The sequence below is a fragment of the Solanum verrucosum genome, unplaced genomic scaffold (assembly GCF_900185275.1).
Source record: "Solanum verrucosum unplaced genomic scaffold, falcon-dt-bn FXZP01000093.1, whole genome shotgun sequence".
NCBI lineage: Eukaryota > Viridiplantae > Streptophyta > Magnoliopsida > Solanales > Solanaceae > Solanum > Solanum verrucosum.
In genome coordinates, this window is record NW_026020065.1 from 1,624,333 (window position 1) to 1,648,139 (window position 23,807).

General features: G+C 30.3%; 1 protein-coding gene across 1 annotated transcript; it reads right to left on the reverse strand.

Annotated features, from left to right (window-relative positions):
• Positions 1-9,579: 9,579 nt before the first annotated feature.
• LOC125823695 (S-adenosylmethionine decarboxylase proenzyme 4) lies at positions 9,580-10,607 on the reverse strand. Its single transcript, XM_049503063.1, has one exon. It carries the CDS (start codon positions 10,586-10,588, stop codon positions 9,596-9,598), a length of 993 nt encoding a protein of 330 aa, XP_049359020.1. The 5' UTR covers positions 10,589-10,607; the 3' UTR covers positions 9,580-9,595.
• Between the last annotated feature and the right edge of the window lie 13,200 nt (positions 10,608-23,807).

Here is a 23,807-nt window from a genome sequence, read left to right on the forward strand (position 1 = left end):
GCGTGAGAATTATGTATAATATTAAGTATAAAGCGTCGAAGATGAATGAAATACAATTATAAAAAATATACTATTATAACGATCCTCATTTTTCGACTTAGTAGTGTTATAAACATATAATTAAACTTTGATTGAGACATGGTGCATGTTAGTCATTTTTACATGTCAATTCAGCTCTTTAGGCAATTAATACTTAATAATTAATAATGTGTTAGAAAAATTAATACACTGGTCCACATCTTCTTCCTTTGCTTGAAATAAACAATCAAAACCAGCTAGCTAGGTCCAATTGCTTCATGGTAAAGAAAATTATATGAAATTTGGCAGGGGTCGTTTGATAAGGTGTATGAGAATAATGTTGAATAAAGTATATTAATAATATTGATATTAATAATATTGGTATTAATTATGTTAAAGTTATTTTTTATGCATCGTTCGATTGGGTGATTAAAAATAATCAGAATTGTATAACAATTATATGTTTATAAAAATATCCTCCACAAATATGTTGGAAATGATGTGGAAAAGATTTTGAGAGATAATTATGTCTTTATTTTTTTGGATAATTATGTCTTTAATAACTAATGTGTACATTAAGAACCTTTGCATTGCTAATACCATGATTTGTCATGTATTCGTTATTCATAACATGATATCAAATAGAGTGTATAATTTTACATTAGTTATACATAAATTGAAAAAGTGAACCAAACAAAGTGTTATAGAAGAATAAAAAATAATTAATTTCAAAATTAATTTTAAGATAAATTTATTTCATATTTAGTTGGGATAAATTTGCATGATAACTTATCTCAATTATAATTATTTCTAAGTAAAATGTTATTTTTATCTCGCATTAAAAATGAAATAATTATTCTAAAATTAATATTCCGACAAAATCTAATCGTAAGAAAACAAGATTCTTACGCAGGCAGTATTCTATTTTGCAAATAATATTATATTCCTAAGTGCACCAATATTCATCATAGCTTTTTCATAAATCCACAGCTCTTTTGTTTTTTTCTTCAAAAAGTCTGTGTTGTTACTTCAGTGTCATGGCTAGGCTCATAATTGAGTTGTTATTTGGAACAAGGAATTTCCACAAACTAGAAAAAGTAGAATAACAATTATTAATAAGGCTGTACAAATTAGATAATTATTTGATGGTTACAAGAAAGTCCCAAACGACACCTACTAGCTGTAATTAATATGAAATAATAGAATTTAGGTTTATGGTGTGTGGCCAATATTTTGGTGTTCCCAGCCAACAAATGTATTCTAGTGACTTGTTTGTATCCCATAATATAATTCTTTGTTTATACCCTCCATTTTGTATAAAGAGACAAAAATATTGTTCTAGATATATATAAAAATGTATATGACGACTGGCGAAACATATATATGTATCTCAAGTATATGCATGTCAAAACAAGTGTAATTTATTCTAGATACACTTTATCCAAGCGTGATTTACAAGTATTTGGAATACACTGACTCTATCGCTTGTCTCTCTCCTCTCTCACTCACCTATCTCTCTCCCTTGCTTCTCTCTCTATGTATCTGTATTTCAGAATGTATATGAGTTTCATAAATATTATGTATCTGTATATCTAGTATCAATTTCATGTATACCAGTGTATCTGATATCAATTTCATCCTATGTGCTCGATATCTATTTCATCAGTATATCTAGTATCAAATATTTAGTATACTTGTGCATAAATATATGTACTTGGTATAAAAAATACATGTATCTAGTATCAAAATATGCACCGATACATTTATTAGTGTATTCATAGATAGACACATGTATATGGTATTAAAAATACATGATATTAGAAATGATACACATCATCACCGCGAGCAGAAAGAGGAGAGAGAGTGAGAAAGGGGGGGGGGGGGGCGGTAGAGAGAAAGAGGATAGATAGAGAGCGCCAACAAGAGAAAGGGGAGGGCTGTAGAGAGATTATGTAATTATTTCTAAAATATAGAGGGATTTAGTAGATATGGTAAGAATATTATGTATAATTAGGTTGTTTTTTCCCTATTTTATGTGATATAGGTAGATTGGGTTTATTTTTCACCCTTTTTGTTCTATTTGAACTTTTGTTTTCCCTCGTTAATTAGGTTCTGGACTCTCCGAGGAGAACCAACTTCATATGAGAAAAGGATTACTTATACATTGAATAAAGAAAATAGTCTTTTCAATTCTCTTACACATAAAAAAAAATTAAAATCTTTAAAAGACATAAAATTAAAATCAATTTTCGGAGGGCTATGGTGACATTCCATCAGTAGTCGAAATCATCACTAGCTTAGACTCTGATCCCGAATAACATGAGGAATGTGAAATCCCGTATTAATTATAAGGACGACTTTAAAAGGTAAAGTAGTATCATAAAGGTAAAGAATTCCCACAAATGAAACAGGACATGAAAATGTAAGCTACAAGCAGTGGGAGGAGCCAGAGCTAAATCAAAAGTTAAACCCTGTAAACACTTCACTAAAACTAAAAAGAATAATAAGAGCAATAATAACTCAAAAGCTAAAGCAGGAATAAGAGTCCCAAACAGTCTTTAGAAATCTAAATTAAGAAAGACTTACAAACTACTTAGAAAAAATACGAGTCGTGACTATACAAAGCAAAAATAAGTTGTGAACAATGATAAGATATGATATTCATCTCAGCTTCTCTGACGTCATTAGTGTTAGAAAACTATATGCACAGCGGAAACATACCATAATCATATTGCTTACATGAATAATAGATTACCACTAATGTTTATGCTAGAACACATATAATCATGCTAGAACACATAAAGTTGCAGAAATTTAATTCATGAATTACCTCTTGAAGTATGAGCAGATACCTTCAAGCGAATCCACAAATTAGACAGACCTTCAAGCAAATCCACAAGATAGACAACAACTTTGCAGTCTTCTACAATGATCTCAAGCTCACATTTGAACTCTCTCAATACTTGGGTGGGCAAGTATTGTATAGAAAACTTATTCTCTTTCTAGGGTTAGAAAAATACCTAATTATAGAGATTTATTCTCAGTCCAAAAAGGAGAACTGAACACGGTCTATTTTCTTCAACTAGAAAAAATACACACCTGTTTTCATTTTTATAAGAAAACTCACACTTGTCTCCTCTTTTCCCCTTAGAAATAAAATTTTGAGTTCTAGTTATATATGAGCACTGTAGGGATCACAAAAATTAATTACTGAGGCTTCATAATTATGGGAATAATTCCAAATAATTAATTTGAATTATTCTTACCATGATGAATTACAAATCATTCCACTAGAAATTCGTAATTGCACTCCTCTATTTATATTTCGAAATTCCCCATTAAACACTTATGTAAATTTCCCATGTTAAGCTTACAGATACTAATCAATAAAATAAATTACTAACAAATTTAATTCAATGATTAATTTCCTTTAGAGCATTGCTTAACTTATTTCATATGTCGGATTCAAAAATCCACTTGCAAGGTTTGACACGATGAAAATTTATAAGCTTCTCAAAAAGGCATACCATCAATCTTTATATTGAGACATGGATTCCATCAACTAACTTATTATTTCACCAATAGATATTATTATCATCCAATCTACCAGACATATTGATCCATCTCAGAATCTCACCTTTTAATAAATCAAAACAATAATTAACATATACAGACCATAATAGTTATATCGAGATTAAGAATATAAGTACATTTAACAGTTTAGAGAATATGCTTTTGGCAGCCAGTCTAAAACAACTATCTCTACTCGTTCCCGTTCAATACATACAAAATGCACTAGCACAAGAAGTTGGAACTATATCGCTCTCATAGTCAAGATAAATTACATATAAATCTTGTGTTACAATTGTACCGATGGCATGTCCAATTTTCATCTTAGATTGTGAACAAAAAACTTTGTATTTGAACCGATGATTTAATCCTCTGTGTAAAAGCTAAAATTCTATACACTAAATCATCTACTATATAAGTAAACAGACACCATTAACGAATATATAATCTATTAAAATTGAATAAATAATTATTCTATAATAAACGTTATATTCTAAAAATATAGTTAATAATAATATCCCAACAATTAGTTACCAAATTCATTCTGTGACAACATGAGAAGTGAGAAGGAATGCCCAAAAAAGTATTTTAGTTCATCTTGACACATGTAGCATCCCCCCACACTATAATCTTTAAAAAATAACAAAAAGAAGAAAGCAAAATGTCGTGAATTATTACAACATGACTTAGGAACTGTGTTTGGAATCAAATGAGTAGAACTATACATATATACTTAAAAAATTGAAATACAATAATCATCATCATCATCATATATAAGTCTGAAAAGACCAAGGCAAATGCAATACCCCCACCAATCTTTTAATATACGGTAAAGGACCTATAATATTCACAACTTATTGAAAATGATTTTAAAATATTCTTTTCTATTTTTTGATTAAGATATATCCTTTATTTTGTCTTTGATTCAAAGATATCTCTCTTTCCATCTTTATGTTTGAAAATATTTTTAACCTTTGTTATTTATCTATCTAATATTTAGGATTTTAATATTGATTAAATTTTTATTTGATAACAATTCATAATTTTGTTATTTGAACTAAATAAATCTTTAATTCTTTTTTCTTTAAATTATTTGTGCTCGAAATCTTTAATTAGAGATGTTTATGCAAAGAATATTACTGGATCGATTGCCATATGTTCTTTTAAATTCAATTAATATTTCCTAGCTCTTATAACATCACCTGATTTCAACCCAACTCACATTCTAATTATTTTACTTAAGTTTATATTTTTTTTATTTTCTTTATTATTAAAAGATTATCAATACAAGGATATATCATTAACGTTATCAGAAGCAAAAAATAAGAGATCAATATTGATGCATCAAATGTCATTATATATGTTAGTAAAATCTTGAATTGTGTTTATGTCTCTTTTTATTTAGTATTATTTATTATTTTTAGAAAGCTGGTTATCCTTATGACAATGAAGTAATCGTTGTGTTGGCAGAAAGGATCTCCAATGCAATTTTTTATCAGAACAAATAGATATTTTATTAGAAAATTTTCTACTTGAAATTTGAACCAGTAAATAAGTTTTTATTTTAGTATTGAGGATAAATCGTTAAGTCTATAAATAAATATTAATAAATCAATTTTTTTCCTTTTTCTTTACTCTCTATTACTTAAAAAATGTTTGACAACATAAAAAATTAATTTTCATTTCAAATATAATTAAACATATATATTTTGGAATGAGTTAATATTAAGAATTTGAATAAATAGAAAATTATCTTTTAGAACAAATAAAGAATTAACTAATTAGCAAGCGAATTCAATTTAATTAAATTTGGGTTGGGGATATTTTAGATCAAAGGTGAAAGAAAGGGTATTTTTGAATAAAAAATAAAGATATAAGATATTTTTAGATCAAAAGATTGAAGGAGAATATTTTTAAGGCATTTTCAATAAATTAGGGCTATTCTTGATCTTTTTCCATTTAATATAAAAAATAATTTAAAAAAGGTGACATTTACAAACTTTCTTTTGTGCTTAAACGCATGCCAAAGCTTTTTCAATAGAAGACTAATACGTGTTAACCAATAACTAATCACTTAATTAAACTATAAAAAATTCATGTTTAATCATTTATGTTACTAAAAAGGTAGCTTCATTCCCACTATCATATGTAACAATTGCCACACGTTAATTTCAGATTAGTACTTTTATTTTGACCAATTATATGTTCCCTCATCCACAGTAAAAAAATATTCTTTGACTAATATGTCAATTGTTATGCTTAATTTAAAGCTAATGAAGTGACTTCATAAACTTAAGTACTTTCTTTGTTTTGGTAATTGAGGATTTGAATGCAGAGTAGACAACCAGCTCTTCATTTTTGTTCCATATGTAAGTTTATTGTTCCCTACTTTCCTTTTTTATTTCGTGCTATGTTTATATTATGATCACAATTCTTTATAATAATATAGTTTGTTTCGATATTTTTTCGATTGCTATAATGATATAATTGGAAAAACCATATAATATAACATAAAATGAAAGATTGGTTTCACTAAAAAATATGACTATTTTAATGAAATGTTATTATAAAGAATGACTGTTATAGAAAGATCTGACCGTATTAAAATTTATGATAACAAAAATTGTGTGCTCTTTAAAAAATGAGAAAAAGACAGCTAGATTAGAGATGCTTCCTTTATATTATGTTGGTTTTTTCGTGTTGGAAGTATGGTTGGTGTGCTATTTTATTTTATTTTACATAATAATAAAGAGGGAATTAGAAGAAAGAAATTATTAGTATTCAAACTCGTGATATTGTAATTATCCATATAGACATGTCAAGAGTGAAAGTGTAAGAAATAATGAATATAATACAAAAATTTGCAAGAGGAGTCCTTACATTTTTTTTTATTCTTATTGTCCTTTGGATCAAGAGTCTAGAATTTTTAAAAATATGAATACAATCACAAGATATAGCCATATGTTTGTGATAAATTACTATGTTTTGGGTTACCATAATCCTATGAGTCCAAATTAATAATTAGATTTTACATCAGACCTCAAATCAATGTTTGAATTCTCAATTTACTCTCTTTTAACATTAGAAAAAAAATCAACAATTTCTACCTTTAAATTCATGATTATTTAGATTCTAGGTGTTAAATCTAACGTAGACTCATGTATAATCACTAGAATTTGATGCAAGTTCGTTACTTTAGTGTTATATGACTTTTCCTAGCCACAATTCGAAATTGAGCCGTGATGACATCTATTATAGCCCTGTAGGTAAGTAAAAACCTAAAATCAATACTGAAAGTAAAAGCTAACATGAAATAATACGGAAGCAAAAATGCGATAAAGGTGCTACCATGCATAAATAGTTACATAACAAGTATAAAAATAACAGTATGGGCTCTATGGAAATTTTAAAAAAATATGAGTCATTATGACAGACGAAAAAAATGTTGCTGCGAAAAGTGTTAATGGTGATTCTACAATTGAGAAAAAGAAAAATAATGTCATTTCAAAGTTACAATAGAATGATGAAAGATACAAATTTATGTTGAATAGCAACTTTAAAGATTTTTATGAGGAGAAACTTGTATCTTTAAACTATCTTATTAGACATACATCCATATCATATATACTAATTCTATCAATATTTTTAAATAATTATTTATTTTGTCACTAATTAAGAGTTTTCTATCATATATTGAGGAAAATACACCTAAATATATGTATTTTTGCTACTAGATACACTAAAATCGGGAGAAAAGTGAGCGAGATTTGTTATCTAGAACAAATGACACCTAATTTTAACCCCATGTATTTTAACATATATGTATCTGAACGTACCAAAATCATGTAAGATTCATAATATTACAAACTAGTATATCTAAGTAATTAACTTCTAAAGATTAAGTTTCTCTGTATTATCATAGTATCCAAACACATGAATTGGCTCCTATGTGTAAGGCCCATAATGCATATTGGGTTTTTTCTATTTCGTTTGCAGATTTAGAGCCCACTCAAGCTTTGATCTATTAGGGGCATTGAAAATAGTAGCCTATACATTTTAGCCCTTTATTTTTGAGAATTTGCACAAATTTTCTTTCTTGAGGCCATTATTTAAATTTTATCCTCATGATCTGGGGGTGGGGTGGACTTTGTTTCCAAAATAAATAAATAAGGACAAATTACAGAAATCACATACTTTTAAGGCAAAATTAAAATTTATCCTTTAAAAATTTATAATTACAGAAATCCCTCAAACGGATACAATAATATAAGTGCTGATACATTAATCTGATGCGCGAGATACAATAATATAAGTGTTGATACATGCGCGAGATACAATAATATAAGCGCTGATACATTAATCTGATGCGCGAGATACAATAATATAAGTGCTGATACATTAATCCGATGCATGAGATACAATAATATAAGCGCTGATACACTAATCTGATGAGCGAAAATGAGGGATTTTGGAAATTTGTAAAACTTATAGGGGATGATGGTAATAAGTAAACTAAAAAGTGGGATTTCTGTAATTTTTCCAATAAAATAAATAATTAAAGGTGAAATTTAATCCAATTAACTAAAGGAAACATAATTTAAAGAGTGGCCTAAAAGAAGATCATAACGGTGCATATAATCCCTCATTATGGGTGAATACACACTTTGTGGAAAGTGCTAAAGTTTGTTCTGGACAGTTTAATGACCAAAATAACATAATTTAGTTCACAATTTCACGAGTTTGATTTAATCATCTCTTAGTTATTGTTGTCTAATTAGGTAGCACTTTTCATGTTAGCAATGTAAAGAGAACATATTCATGAGCCAACTATCGATGGCCTATTAGAAACAATTTCTCTATCTTTTAAAGTGAAAGTAAGGTCTGCCGACTCTATACCCTCCCAAACCTCACATGTGGATTACATTGAGTTTGTTATTATTAATGTAAGAAAAAAACCTATATATTTGTATATCAAGAACGTATGCATGAGAGAAATGGTAAACAACAAAATCATCTAGCATCATGATATATTATTGTTATTTAGCAAAACGACATAAAAAACTCATAGAAGGAAGAAAACTAGAGAGAGAGATTGTCCTATTTACATATAATTATGCTTTCATTTATTTTTTTTGCACCTTGTTGTGTTGATACCTTACATAACCATATAATTTTAAGCCACTCATAATAACCATAAAAGTATATATATATATATATATAACTAATTAATATGCATGCTTAATCATGGAGAAAAAAACCATGACAAGCCCATGCAGGTTCTCATTGGAGGCAAATAGATGAGAAGGAAGACAAAATGAAAACTTAGCAACAAAAAGATTCATCCACTTTTTAACATCCCCCACTACTAACAACACATAAACATGCAACCTCAAACAAATTTCTCTAGGCGTGACAAACATAAAGTGGGGTGCATTATCATGATATATTAACCTAAGCCCACTATCTTCCCTTCTCTTCTCCTTCCAAATCTTTATACAATCGATTATTAATCTTATGAATTGAAAGTCAAGATAAGCAGTTTTCACTACATAGATATCGAGATTCACTTCCCTCTCACATGAATTGGTCGAGAGAGATGAATCCACACCACATTTTTTCGAATAAAAATATATTTCAGATCGAACATATACCATTAATGAATATTTTCTTAATAGAAACTCTTAGGATAACCTTATGGTGAAAATTTACTTGCATCACTCTACACAAGTCAAAGCTTACATTGATGATCATCAAGATCATCTACCATCCAATCCAACTCATGCATCAATATTTTTCTACTTCTTTTTAATTAAAAAAATTTCAACTAAAAAAACTAACAAAATTAAAATAAGATAAAAAAGAAAAATACAAAAAAACAAGAAGAAGAAAAAAAAAAAAAAGGTCCCCTACTTCCTCCCTTTACTTCTCAAAACCACTTATCTACCATCACAGAAGTTGCTAGTACCACCATATTGCCACCTTCCTACCACCGCCGCAGCTCCGCCACCTACTTCCGGCAAGATGTAAAAGTCTGAAACACCACACTTCCGGTTGACGGAAAATCATCCATTGTGCAGCTCCGGCATTTCATCCCTAGTGGTTCAACAGCTTTAGCAATTCTCGTCCAAACCTCATTGCTGGTGGACGTAGTCGAAATCGACATAGTTCCCGGCCGGAAAACTTGCACCACTTTCTTCAATATGTTAATAATATCATTGGGATCATCGTAAATTGATCCAACACATTCATAACTTGCATAACTAAATCCATCTTCAGGGGTAACATGAATCGTAGAATAACGATCTCCATCAATGCCATTCATGGAATATCCACAAGGATCAAAAACAAAATCACAAATCAAAGCATTTGGGTTAATTTCCGAAATTCCAGTAACTTCCGTCATTTCATTTGAAGCCATGTTTGGATGCTTAATAAACTTCCTAGCAAGTACCCGATCAAGCTCTGTCATACAAACTTCAATAGTGATGAGATCGTTGTTAGGTTCTTCGTTACAAGCAGTGAATACATGCCATGAATGAGAAATGAATTTTGATGGCATAACAGAGGCTTTTCTATAACAAAGATGAATTGGTAATTGTTCTTGTAAATAAAATATCTCATCGTTGAAATTTGTGTGTGGGTAAGGTTGAGCTTTGGGGAAAATGAAATTCCCTCGAGTATACCTACATTCACTCATAATGAATCCCAATTCGGATGTAAATTGAATCAATGGAAGAATTGATTTCAATAGCTGGGTAGTTCCACATGTTTTAATGATAATTTTAGTTGAGTAAACAAAGAGGCTTGATTCCGATAATACGTAAGAATCAAAGTATTGATTCCCAACAGCTGATACTACAGTACATTGCACTGCATTTAGTATTTCTTCAATTGATTCGAAGTCCAGTTGACGGAGACCACCCATTCGGATGATTGGATCATCGCCAGAGAAGTGTAGTTCAAGTCTCTTTTCGAATCCTTCGAAACCAGAAACAGCCATGGATGAAGAAAAAACAGTTTGTATGAAGAAATGAGAAAGAGAGATAGGAGGAGGTGGGGAGAGTTAGGAACAGGGAAGTGAGTATATATAGGGGAAAATAATAACAAGTGAGAAAAAGGGAAGGGGGGAGGGGGGCATGCGAGGTGAGTGAAGGAAGAATTAAAGAATAATAGTAATAATTGTAAGCATAATGAATACAAGATGATGTATCAAGTTTTTTTTGTTTTTGTGAGAGACAAACAACATGAATCCAAATTCATTTCCACGCGCAATTCTTGTTTTTTTGTTTACTTGTCTATATTATTTGAGTACTTACATTCACTCTATTTCCTACACTCATACCTTCAAAACAACCTACTCCCCCTCCGTTTCAATTAGTTTATTTGATTTTGACTTTACACCTAGTTTAAGAAAGTAAATAAGATTTTTGAATCTTGTCGTCTTAACTTAAAGATACTTTACGTATCTTTTAATCTTATGGGCTTAAGTTTGCATTATGGAAAGTTAGAATCATAGAGTAGCCAAAAAAAGAAGGAATTTTTGAGTTTAGCAGTGGCGAAGCTGAGAGTTTTGCTCAAGGTATTCAAAACTTTCGTATATATCTATAAGAAAGTTGCTTTTAACTTACACACACAATATATTTTTTCGACTAAGGGTGCTCTATTGACCACCCTTGACGCTCAGGTCAATGTAGCTACATTGGGGCTCATGATTCTAGTTCTTTTAATTATTGGGTTCTAAACTAAATAATTTATACATGTTTAATAGTTTTTTTTTTTTAAAACAAAAGAAGAAATATAAGGTTTAGAGTTTGGACTGAAGTTATATTGGATTCGATGAATCTACAAGCTCTACATTAGATTAGTCCGGGGTAAACGCTTATTGGCACTTGATATTAACGCAGGAATACATCAAATTTGTCTAATATTTTTTTTTAATAGATAAGTATAAGGTTTAGAATTTGGACAATTCGACGGATTTGCAAGCTTTACACTAGCGGTATATGCTTATTGGCACTTGATATTAAAGTAAAAATAAATTTAAAATAAATAGTAATAAAACATAATCTTACATTTGTTGATGTGATGATTAATTAGCTAAATGGTCAAGAGTCAAGAGATCACAATCAGAAATGTTATATTACAGATTCTAATTCAATCTTTTAACCACTGCTAATTAGTTATCTTTCTTATTAACCACTATTACTATTATGTTAAAAATTAAAGCATTGTAATTGGTGTTCCCCTGATTTCTTTATTTTTTTATTTTTTAAAAATCTTTTCATTTTGTGCTCCTTAAGAATCAAATTATGTAACAATAGAGATGATTTATTTGAAGTATTAATTTTACTTTCAAACTAAAGAGCTTTTGATTCATTAGGACAATAATTAAATAATTTAACGTATATCAAGCAAATTGACTTTATAAGGGGACAAACACATCGTGATTAAATAGTTTTAGAGTTAGGCTGAATTTTGAATTTACAAATAATATTATATTTTTTCTTGAAAACGTTCTTGCGCCTTTTTGAGTTTCTCCCCTATAGAGCGCTCTTGCAGTCGTACCGTCTTGATAAAATTATTTTTTTTCTTAAAAGCGTTCTTATGCCCTTTAATTTTGAATTTCTCCCTTATAAAGGATCGCGCTGCACTCGCACTGTCCTGTTACCATCCCTAGTTTCATGAGTAGGAAATTTTTTGGGTATATATATATGACATATGTCAGTAATAAGTGTATATGTATATATAGGTTGAAAATATGAGAGACCAAAGGTACCCTAGTAAATCACATGGCAGCTTAGGAAAATAGAGACACAATTATAAACAAGATGCTTGAATGCATGACATCAATTATTAGAGTTTGCTACGAGGAGGCATGCAAGCTTTCTCTAATAATCTATATTATATATATATCTCTTCCCTTGTATACATAATTCTCAAGTGGACACACAAAAAGCCAAAATAATTTATTTTATTTTTTAAAATCAATTTTTATATATTAGGCCACCTAAATCCAAGAACTCTCCTATTTTTATTTTAATAGTTTTTTTTAGCCAAATCGGTGAATTAGTGTTTTAGTGCATCCATTTTCTAGTAGGATTAATGAGAGATCTTATTGTTAATACTTGCTTTTAAATTCAAAAACTTTGAAATGCACATGAATTTACAAAATATCTTATTACGGAAATTAATAATTGCTTTTATTTTTTTGGGAAACATATTTTATTTTGGATTTTTTTTTAAAGTATAGGTCCTAATAAGGCACTAGTCTATTTTGGCAAAAATGGAAGGGAAAAATGGAGGGGCATGAGACTAAATTCAACTGGTTCTGAAAAGGACACCATTATCTTTTGAAAATAAAGTTTAATAGACGTGCCAAAATATAATCAATTGTGTATTTCCAATATGCATATATTAAAACAGTAAGTATCAAGCGTGGCAACTAAATATAATTATAATATTCAATGCATTAAGATGGGGTCCGTAGATAAATATACAAGGCAATTCAATGTATTATCATCATTTCTTTTTTTTCTTGTATTTAAGTATAACTCATAGAATACACTTGTTTATCACCATCATATATTTACATCATCATATAAATTTAATACAATTAACTAATTTAATATGGTGAGGACGTATATTAATTATCCATAATTAAATATTAAATACTTATATCTAAACATATATAATGTATTTATCAACGCAATGTAAATATTGAATATTAAACTTTTAGGCATTCAGACTATCCGAATACTTTATAAAGTAATGATAAAAATATCTATATGGACCATCCTTTAGGACAAACGCAACCTCTGAAACTTAATTAGCGATAATGGATTTGTCCTTCGACACCCTTTTCATTTGAATTTCAAATGTAATTTGCATGGCTTAGGGCATAAACATGTGACCTAAATCACAAACTCTAATTTCCCCCCTTAACTTAACTCTAGGACACCCTTTTCAATATTTTTGAAGAACAACAATCAGGAAAATTTGTAGGCTTCATGTTTGGTTAGCTTAAACATTTTGAAAAATATTTTCTAAATCAACTTATCTTTTTCAAATTTAAGAAAAATGACTTACCTCAAAAAAATAAGGAAAATATTTTCCAAAATTCTGTTTCAACCTCACACCTCAACTTTCACCCTAACTCAAGTCTTGAGTACCGATTTTCCATACTACTCCGGGATCAAACTTATGATTTTTGATTTGGGACACGACTCTCGACCTCAATTCGAGACCCAACTTTCGGGTCAGATCGGGGTCGAATCTCAATTTGGGTGTCGAGTCTCATGTCAAGATTCGAGGTCGGATTTTGAGTCAGTTGTCGAGGTCAAATCTCGAATTAGGTGTCAGGGTGGGGTTCTAAGTTGGATGTCAGAGTCAGAGTTTGAATTGAGAGTCAGATGTCGAGTTTGGGTTTCGAATCAATTGTCAAGATCGAGTGTCGAAGACGGATCCCGATTTGAAAGTCGGATCGTGGTTTGAAAGTTGGGTCCTGGATCCGAAGTCGAGTCAGGTCTTAGTTTGGAAATCGAGTACTGGATTGAGAGTCGAAGGTCGATCCCGAATTGGGTCTTGAATTGGAAGTCGGGTCCTACGTCGCTTGTCGCGATCAAATTCTGTTCGGAAGTCAAATTGTATTTCGGGTGTCGGATCCTAGTTTGGGTGTCGGGTCTTAGTTCGGGTATCGAGTTCTGAATCATTCATTGGGGTTGGGTGTCTGTGTCGGGGTTAGGGTTTGATTTAGGTTGAATGTCGAGTCTTGGGTCGGGAGTCGGAGTCAGGTCCCAAGTCAGGTGTTAGGTTAAATCCCAAATCGGTCGTCCAGATCGTATCAAGGTTCGGGTGTTGGGGTCGGGTAAGGGTGGACATTTGGTATTCGATATTTGGTTTGGGTTTCGTAATTTTGGGTTTGGTAATTCGGTAATTGGAAGTTTAAAGTAGATACCAAATACCAAAATTTTAAATTTCGGTTTGGTAATTCAGAAAATGGTAAATTAAACTTCGGTTTGGTACGGTATTCGTTAATACCGTATTAAAGTTCTAGCCGATTGTATTACAAAGTTAATACTATTTCTCCAATTATTTCTATTTTTTTAATGAAGAGGCACGATATAAGAGAAGATCAACAAGTAAGAAGACATCAAGAAAAGCAAATTGATACAACTAAAAGACATTTATTTGGATTGTTCATGCTTATTCTATAACTTTCAGTTTGGACTTGTACTAATGAGTAATGGATATGTTAATATATGACCTTCATTAAGTAAATAATTTGGTATTCGGGAAATACCAAATATCTCGAATACCATGCCAAATACCAATACCAAATTACCAAAAAATTTGGTCCGATTTGGTAATTCGGTTTTCGATATTTTATGCCCAGCCCTAGGGTCGGGTCCTAGTTTGAATATCGTGTCTTGGGTTCGGAGTCGGGATCAGGTCCTGGGTCAGGTCTCGGGATCGAATACCAGATCGATTGTCAGGTCGTGTCCCGATTCGAATGACGGGGTCTAGTCCCAGTTAGAATGTCGGGTTGTGCGTTGGAAGTTTGGGTTAAGTCCTGGGTTGGATTCTGGATCAGTCATCGGGATCGTGTCCCAATTCGGGTGATGGGGTCAGGGTCGGGTCTCAGATCGGTTGTTGGGGTTGGTTTCCGAATCATAAATTATTTTCCTAAAAAGTATTTTCTACTCTCTAGTCAAGAATAAAAGATATTTTCTGGAAAATATTTTTCATTCACTAACCAAACACGAAAATATTTTCCACTCACCAACCAAACATGAGAAAATAAGTTAGAAACCAACTTGTTTTCCAAGAAAACATTTTCTCGGTAAACATTTTCCTTTCCTACCAAACACACTCTAATAGGTTTTTGGCTTTGCTTAATCTCTCTCAATCATTCCTTGTCTACTCTTTTTCAATGTTTTTCAATAAACAACAATTAGGAAGAGGTTTCAAGTTCTGTTTTGATCAGTCTCACTTTAACCATACAATGAATAAAAAGAAGAATAAAGCACTTTTTTAACAAAAAAAACTTGTCAAGAATATGAGAATTAGTTAGATAGACAATGCATTTGCATGATAGCATCAAGTATAGAAGTTGTCTGTGCTTCTAAAGAAGGTGAAACTTAGTTAATAATTTGTTCTAATTCTAGTAAGATTGTGAAGATTATTACACATCTTTAGGAAGGTAATGTAGTATCTACTCATCATAAATAGCAAAAAAGAATTTTCTTCTCCCCTTTGCTTTTAAGTTACTTTAGATGTTTATTTCACCTTACAAGACTTATACCTCAATCATAGTAAAGAGTAAGTACGTAGTAATATATTTAAATATTAATGTATGTAATATGAGCTAGCTAAAGTGAATATATATATATATATAAAAAAGAAAGAAGAGTTATGGGGAAGGATTGGAGTAGAGAAAGATAATGATGGTCAATGGTGAGTTTTACATAAATCAAGAAAGGTATATTATTGAAGGTTTTAAGAGAGGGTAGATAGAAATGATTTTGAGAAGTGTATGCTTCATCGACAATATTCTTATGGTGGATGGCACACTCAAATTATGACCACATATCCCTTCCTCTTTGTGCTGCACGCCAACCACCAACCCACCCTCCTTAGCTTCCTCTAATAGATGTATACCTATCACCCACACACATATAGTATGTAAATCTTTTCAATTGATAAGTAGATTTTTTGTTTTATACATACGGCAAGTTGAAATTTCATGAGAAATCTTAGTAGCGCAGTTGATTGGCTACCTGAACTTCCATCTTGTTGGTGAGAATTTGATTCCCTACATTATAATCCCCTTTCCACTTCCCATTAAACAAGAAAAAAAAGTTGAAATTTCATGTATGATCATTTTACTACTATAAGTTGATGTATGTGCATTGGTAATTAATGTGCAAAATCGATTGCATAGTTATGATATTACTAACGTCTTACTTTATACTTGTATAAATAATTGGACATACGTATAATAGAGTTATCTTTGATAGAAAGAACTAAAACTCTGACGCAAATTCAGACTAGTTGAATTAGTGAGTTTCGAACATCAAATGCTTGAAGCAATAAAAAATATAATTAAAGTTCTTTCAACTAAAATCATGAAGAAAGGGAAAGGTGGACTTCGTATACTGAACCAAATCTCAATCTTTCTTGAAAAGTTTCAAAAACCAAGTGTTAAGAAACCCAATATATTATAACTCTTTACATGAAAAGTACAAGTCAACCAAAGTCCCCCCCTTGAGGATAGAGGAATTGAGTTCAAAGGTGAGGGTTTGAATTTGTACTACAAAAACCAATAAGCTACAAAAGAGAGCTAGCATAGAAAGACACCAAAACCTCTCTTTTAATGGACCCAAATATTTGAGTTTGTGATCCCCTTTTTCACTAAAATGATATCTACCAAAGCCACGATTAGGACCTACTATAAGGGATTGTGTTGTTACATACCATACCCCACATGAAGTTACATAATCTAAGCACTTGTCATACAACCAAGACACCAAACGACCCCACTTAAAGGTAAGTATATTTAAACTCTCCAAACTTTGTGTAAAATGGGAAACATGAGAGTCCCCACTAGGGACCATAAGGTTAATAGATAGGGAGACAATTACATGAGTTGGGAGAGGGTTACAAGTGACTTTAGCCGCCAGACATGCTTGCACGCGCAAAGTTTCCATTTCCATGTTAAAATGTTCACCTAAGTAGACTGCCGGCCTAGCTACGTATATAATTACATATATACGCTTCTATGTATGGTTTTGTTCGCACCGTTGTATTATATTGTACTGTATTGTTTTAACGAATATATTGTTTAATTAGATTGTAACATTCCCCGTCGTTACATAATGTTACACATCAACAATTTGAATGATAAACCTACTTAGAAAAGTAGGATACGAGGTTGAGCTACTATGAAAAGATAGGGATAAAGGATAAAATATGATTATTGCATAATGAAAAGAAAATACTAAGATAATGACGCGATCGCACCAGATCGATCATTACACAAAATGAAACTTTTCGTCGTAATCTAACAATGAATTTAAGCGATTACGGTACAATAAATTTTAAGTAACAAAATCATTGTATTTAAACCAATAATACAATAACAAGAGACTATTAAAGTAATGTAAAGTCGAAGCACGCACAAGTTGACCCGAACATTACCCATAACAAAAGTTATTTGAGCACTAGGAGAAGCATTTTGTGAGTGCAGCTATTTCATGCGCATAATTTTTGTGCATGAGTGGTGTCCACCACTTCTTTAATTTTGGTTGGAGGGTAGGAATTTGGATTAGGCATGAGCAAAGAAGATTAGTTCATAGATCACTTTCAATCTTAATCTTCAAAGTCCAACCCCTAATCTTCAAACTTTTAATAACACCAACCAACTAATTAAGGTCATAATACAACAACTTTTAAGATTAGGCAGACTTATGCTTAATTTGTTTCCTCTTCTCGCATGTTTGATCAAAGAATCTAATTAGTCCTTTCCAAGTTACAGTTTATATTCTTACTAATGTTATGCAAGCATATAGTTTTGACTTTTATTTTATGAAAGACCACTATCTATCAACATGTTATAAGCAGCGAAAGAGTCAGAATTTTCACTAAAGGAATTCAAAATATGAGGAAATAAATACTCGAAGAAGTTAAAAAAGATTCAACATCTATATATATACACGAAAAATATTTTTAATTACTGTATATGATAACAATGTAATTTTTCACTGAAGAGAGTTTTGGATGAATCCCCATGAACCCTTACTAGCTCCAACCATGGTTATGAGGTCTATAGATTTAGATTATCATTTTCCAAAGTCCACGCATAAGGAAACTCGTTTAAATATAATAAAATAATTTCTGGTATATATGCAAACTTCACTGATGGGAGAAAGCATAAGAAATTCTGTATCAATTTTGACCTTATGTAAGATATATTACTCACAAATTTGCATGCGTTAATTACATTTTGGTTACTTGATAATATTAGTTATTGTTATTACATTTTACTTCACCTAGTTGTTACCAAAATATTCAACTTTGAAAAAAAAAGGGAAAGATACTATACGTACGAAGATTACATAAAAGAAATTAACTAATTTGATGCAATACTAGAATATACCTCACAAGCTAGATTCCTAGTCATATAGATTTTAAGCTTAAAAAAATACATTAATTAGGTAGTGTCTTGGAGAAATTTTTAATTAAATAAATGAACTACATGCATGCCATGCTAGACAATAATAGGGAACCAAATGCAATTTTTTAGGATTTGAACTTTGAAGATTATCAAAAAGAGACCTTACTTTAATGACAAAAACATATTTTTTAATGACAATACATATGATTGTTAGAAGGTGGAAGATTTACTTGAAGCAAACAAAAGACATGTTAGAACTTTCAAGTGCCTTTAATATTTATTCATTATTATTTTGTTTAAGAAAAGATATACTCTATAAATTAAACACCCCTTACTTCCTCGTTTCAAATTTATATGACTCACTTTCATTTTAGTCTTTTTTTTTTTAAAAATGACATACTTTAAAATGTTAATTTTATCTTTAATCAGGTTATAGTCACATACATATTTATTATTTATTTTATACTATAAGTTTCAGAAGTATTTTTTCAAAACTTCCTATCAAATCAAACAATATCACATAAATTGAAAAGCGGAGGAAGTAATCCCATTTTTTTTGGAAAAAAGACAAATATACCCTGAACTATCTTAAATGATATGCAGATGCCTTCCGTCATACTTTTGGGACATTGGTGCCCCTGTCATAAAAAAACTAGAGCATATATACCTTTTATACTAACGGACATACATGTGTCATAATCTTATTCACTCACTCGACATTTATTAAATATTGGATCAACGGATAGGATTGCATCACGTACTCCTATTTAGTCTTCCATTAGAGTGAAGGGCATATATGTTAGGGTATTTGCATACCTAATTCCGGGATATATATTATTATTTTTTCCTTTTTTTAATGTAGAATCACATGACTATTCATGAATGTATATTCTCCTCGAGCCCTGCCACAAGCTGAACCAAATCTTTCGATGTTTGCTATAAACTTACACGCCAAATCATTATCTCGTGCCTCTATTTTTATTTTTATTTTCTTTTTCATATTTTCTATTTTTATTTTAATTCAGTAAAAAAAAAAAATTAAAGAAAATATCTGAATTCTGATAGGAAAATCTGTCAATCATTATTTATGTCCTCTTGAGTTTCTGAATTTGTGTCATATACATTTGCTTGGCCAATAGGGCACCATTTTTTCATTTCCTTTTCTATTTTGTCTTGTTTTGTTTACATTTCTACCCAAATTTAGCATCACATGTGAGTTTGATTCCCACTCTTCCACTTGTAAAGTTCACCATACTCAGTCTCATAGATATAATTGGAGACAGAGACGAAGTCGAGATTTAGAGTTTATAAGTTCAGAATTTTAGTGTTTTAAATGATATAGAATTTTAGTTCTTTAAATGTTATTGACAATAACTAAAAAGGTAAAAATATTTTTTTTCCTTAATAGATGTGCATTGCCTCACAAATTCACGTAATATGAAGTAGAGAAAGTATCATAAAATTCATACAATTTTAAGTTGCAAAAGAAGCTCACTTGACTTTGATCTAATGATGAACAGAACACATGATTTGTGAGTTAGATGCACGTTACGGATCGTGGTATTCCCGCCCACAAAAACATGGTTTTAAGTGAGGGCGTAAGACACGGACTTTACTTGCCTTACCTTAGAGCCGTTCCTGTTTGGTAGCCGGCCAAAAAAGACTATAAATAAACACATTATAGTCTACTAAAGTATATCTATAATCTAAAAGTTGTTTAATCTAACACACCAATAACATAAATCTTTAATTAAAAATACCAACCTAATAATTAATATGATGCACTTTTTGCTGACATAAATATAGCGTCATTGCTGGTGTTATAAATGGTGCATGCCTAGTGCAAACTAAGGTGTTTGGTCATATTTAATTGTCACATTTAAAAATAAATAGTTTGTATTTTATTAAAGTAAAAAATGATAGTATTTAAAATTGATAGTTATATTTGGTCATGAATATAAATTGAAGTTATTTTTATTTTTTTGTGACTACCTTGAAGTGAAAAAAGTGAAAATACTTTTTTCATTATTTTTCAAATTCTTGAAAATTTCTGAAATTGTCCTACATATTTTTCAGAATTCTACTCAAAAAATGATTTTTTTATAATCAAACACCTCGCCATAATATATATATATATGTTTGGGCCAATTAGAAGAAAAGGCTGGATTTGATAGATTAAGTATCCAAAAGGATTAGAAGAGTTTGGAATTTCCAAGAGAGATTTATAAGAGCTACCATTGGCTTCTCTCTTTTTGATAATGTGAGAAGTAGTGTGAAGCATGGATTTCTAAACATGGAGGCCATTATGTCTCCTTTCCCCCAAACCCTTTGTCCTTCCTAAAAGTTACCCCTAGGGCCCCCCTCCTATAACATTCCCAAACTTTTTTACTTTGTGACTCAAATTTATGGGAAGGTTCCGCTTGTGTTTTCAAGTGTCCATTATAGATAAATTAAGTAAAAATTATATAAATTTTATGGTGTTAGAGCTAATTACATTTTATTTCTATTATTTTTTTCAAATTACAAAAATTCCTTAAATTTATAACATCTTGGATACATCAGTAAACTCGCGGATATATAGCTCACGGATTGCGAATGATATATTACTTAATGGGAGAGATGTATCTAAGAGGGGATAGATGTATTCGAGAGAGATAGGGATATCTCGGAGAGAGGATAAGGATGTATCCGAGAGGGGATTTTTGTAATTTTTTTAAATGGTAAGGGATTTTAAAAATTATAGTAAAATAAGATGTATATTTATGTGTTTTTTCCATAAATTAATCATATAAATATGTCTTTTTTAGAATATGTAGTAGCTTTAATAAATTCTAAAATCTTTGACTTCTTCCGTTTAATGTTAATGTGTATAACTAAAGGAGATGACATATAAGTTATCTATGTGCACAAAAAACTTTTTTAAAAATGAGTTCTAATACGAGTATTATCAAAAATTTTAGCTACTCAATTAAAACATATCAGAGTTCGAGTGCTTAAATGAAATATATTATCAAATTCAAGGGATTGTCGATGTATTCAACGTTTCTATTCTTTTAAACATAAATTCACACACTTGATAGTTAAGGTGAGTTTTGATAAATAGTTGATGTAGAAAACTCATACACCTAATAATTCATGTATGAAACTTGAAAAATTGAGATACTTAAGATTTGGGGTGGGGAGGGAGAATGACATGCTTTTGTAAAGAAAAAGAAAAAAGAAAAATGGTTCACTTAATTTAAGAACGTCCCATGCTAGAATATTGATTGATTAAACTTGATTCCGACATGTTGGAACTCTTAAACATGCTTATTGTAAGAGATTAGATTCTAATTACAGAGCTAATCATGATTACCATTTTACTTAAACAAATCAAGGTTTGTGAGTTTCAAGGGGATATATATGTCCCCTCATGAACCCACAATTATATCATTTTCTTGCACGGATAGGAAAAATCTTTTTGGCCAGAATTTGACCAGAATGATTTTTTATCTATGTAAACAGTTTTACCCTTTTAACTTTAATACATTTTAACTAAAAAATGAAAAAAAGATTAGTTTGTTTTCAAATAAAAAAAAATATTATAGTTTTTTTAAATTTTCTGGCCATTTAATTTGGCCTAACTTTTTAAAAAGATTTTACTCAATAAATTTGATTGGTAAAATTCTCCTTTTTGATCAATATATATTGCATTATGAATAATTAAATTTTAATCTGTTCAACCATTTATTACCATTTGGATTAACATTGACTAATTAATCTAAAGTTTCAAATGATAAATAGGAAAAAGTTAAACCACCTCTCATTGTGTATTTAGTCATGTTTCTTTATATTTATATTGTCGCTAAGCAATAATTATATTATTATTATTATTAAATAATTATTGTAAAATTCTTTATTTGTTGTAGCGTGAACTTATAAGAAAGAGTTTCAGCTCGAATAATGAAATTAAAATCATTATTATTCTGTTAAATATAAATGGACAGAGTCATAATTATTCTTAGCAAACTAACTGCATTACACTAATTTATTTTTTCATGAAATTTTTTGGTGGATGCAATTAGTCAGTGAAAGAAAATGAATGATTAAGGTCTCTGAAACTTGGAAATCACAAATGGGGACAATCATCATAACATTGTTATTCTAATTAAGGAGCAATTAGTTATAATTTGGACACAAATGTACCTCATTATGAGTATAATGTATGACTAAAACAGTACATTTGTACGTACATGTACCACTTTTTTATGCATATCCACCACGTTAATTTATCATAGTGCTCTTAGCAACACATCCAAAATTTATTAAGATTGATAAGGTATGATTGAATGGGGTAAAAGATAGGCATGACACAAAGGCGGAGCTGGATGGGAGTTCATAGGTTCGGACGAACTCACTAGCTTTTCCATAGACTCTGTATTTGTATTAGAAAATTAAATAAATATATATGTATATTAACTTGTGAACCTCCTAACAAAATTGATTGGACAACTCAGTGGTAAGAAATGGGCAGTGGAAATGTCTTTTATACTAATGTTGTGGGTTAGTATGAATTGATACTTACCTACTTCTACTGGATCCCCTAAGAAGTAGGAAAGCACTCCAACTTACATAAAAGTCGTCTTCCTTTTAATCGAGCCACAATATGTATTTAAGATAGCATGTGCAATTTCACAATATTCTTTTAATCTTTATTTATTTATTTACGTACTTTTTATTCTATAATAATTAATGCTAAAGGCAAAATCGGAAAAAATAATGATTTCTCTCTTGGTTTTTAAAATTAACAAGAATTTACGAACAACTATATTTAAATAAACGGAAATAATTTAGGTCATTGAAAATAAATGACTACACACACAAAGATATCGGTTCTTCCTACATTTAAAAATAAATAAATGCCAAATAATTGCAAAAAGTTTTGCATTGGCAATAATTTAGGACATAGAAAATAAATCAATGTAGTTGAAAAAATATCGGTTCTCCCTACATTTCATGATAAAAAATTCTAACTGTTTGTTGTGTTACACTAATCTTTAGAACCACT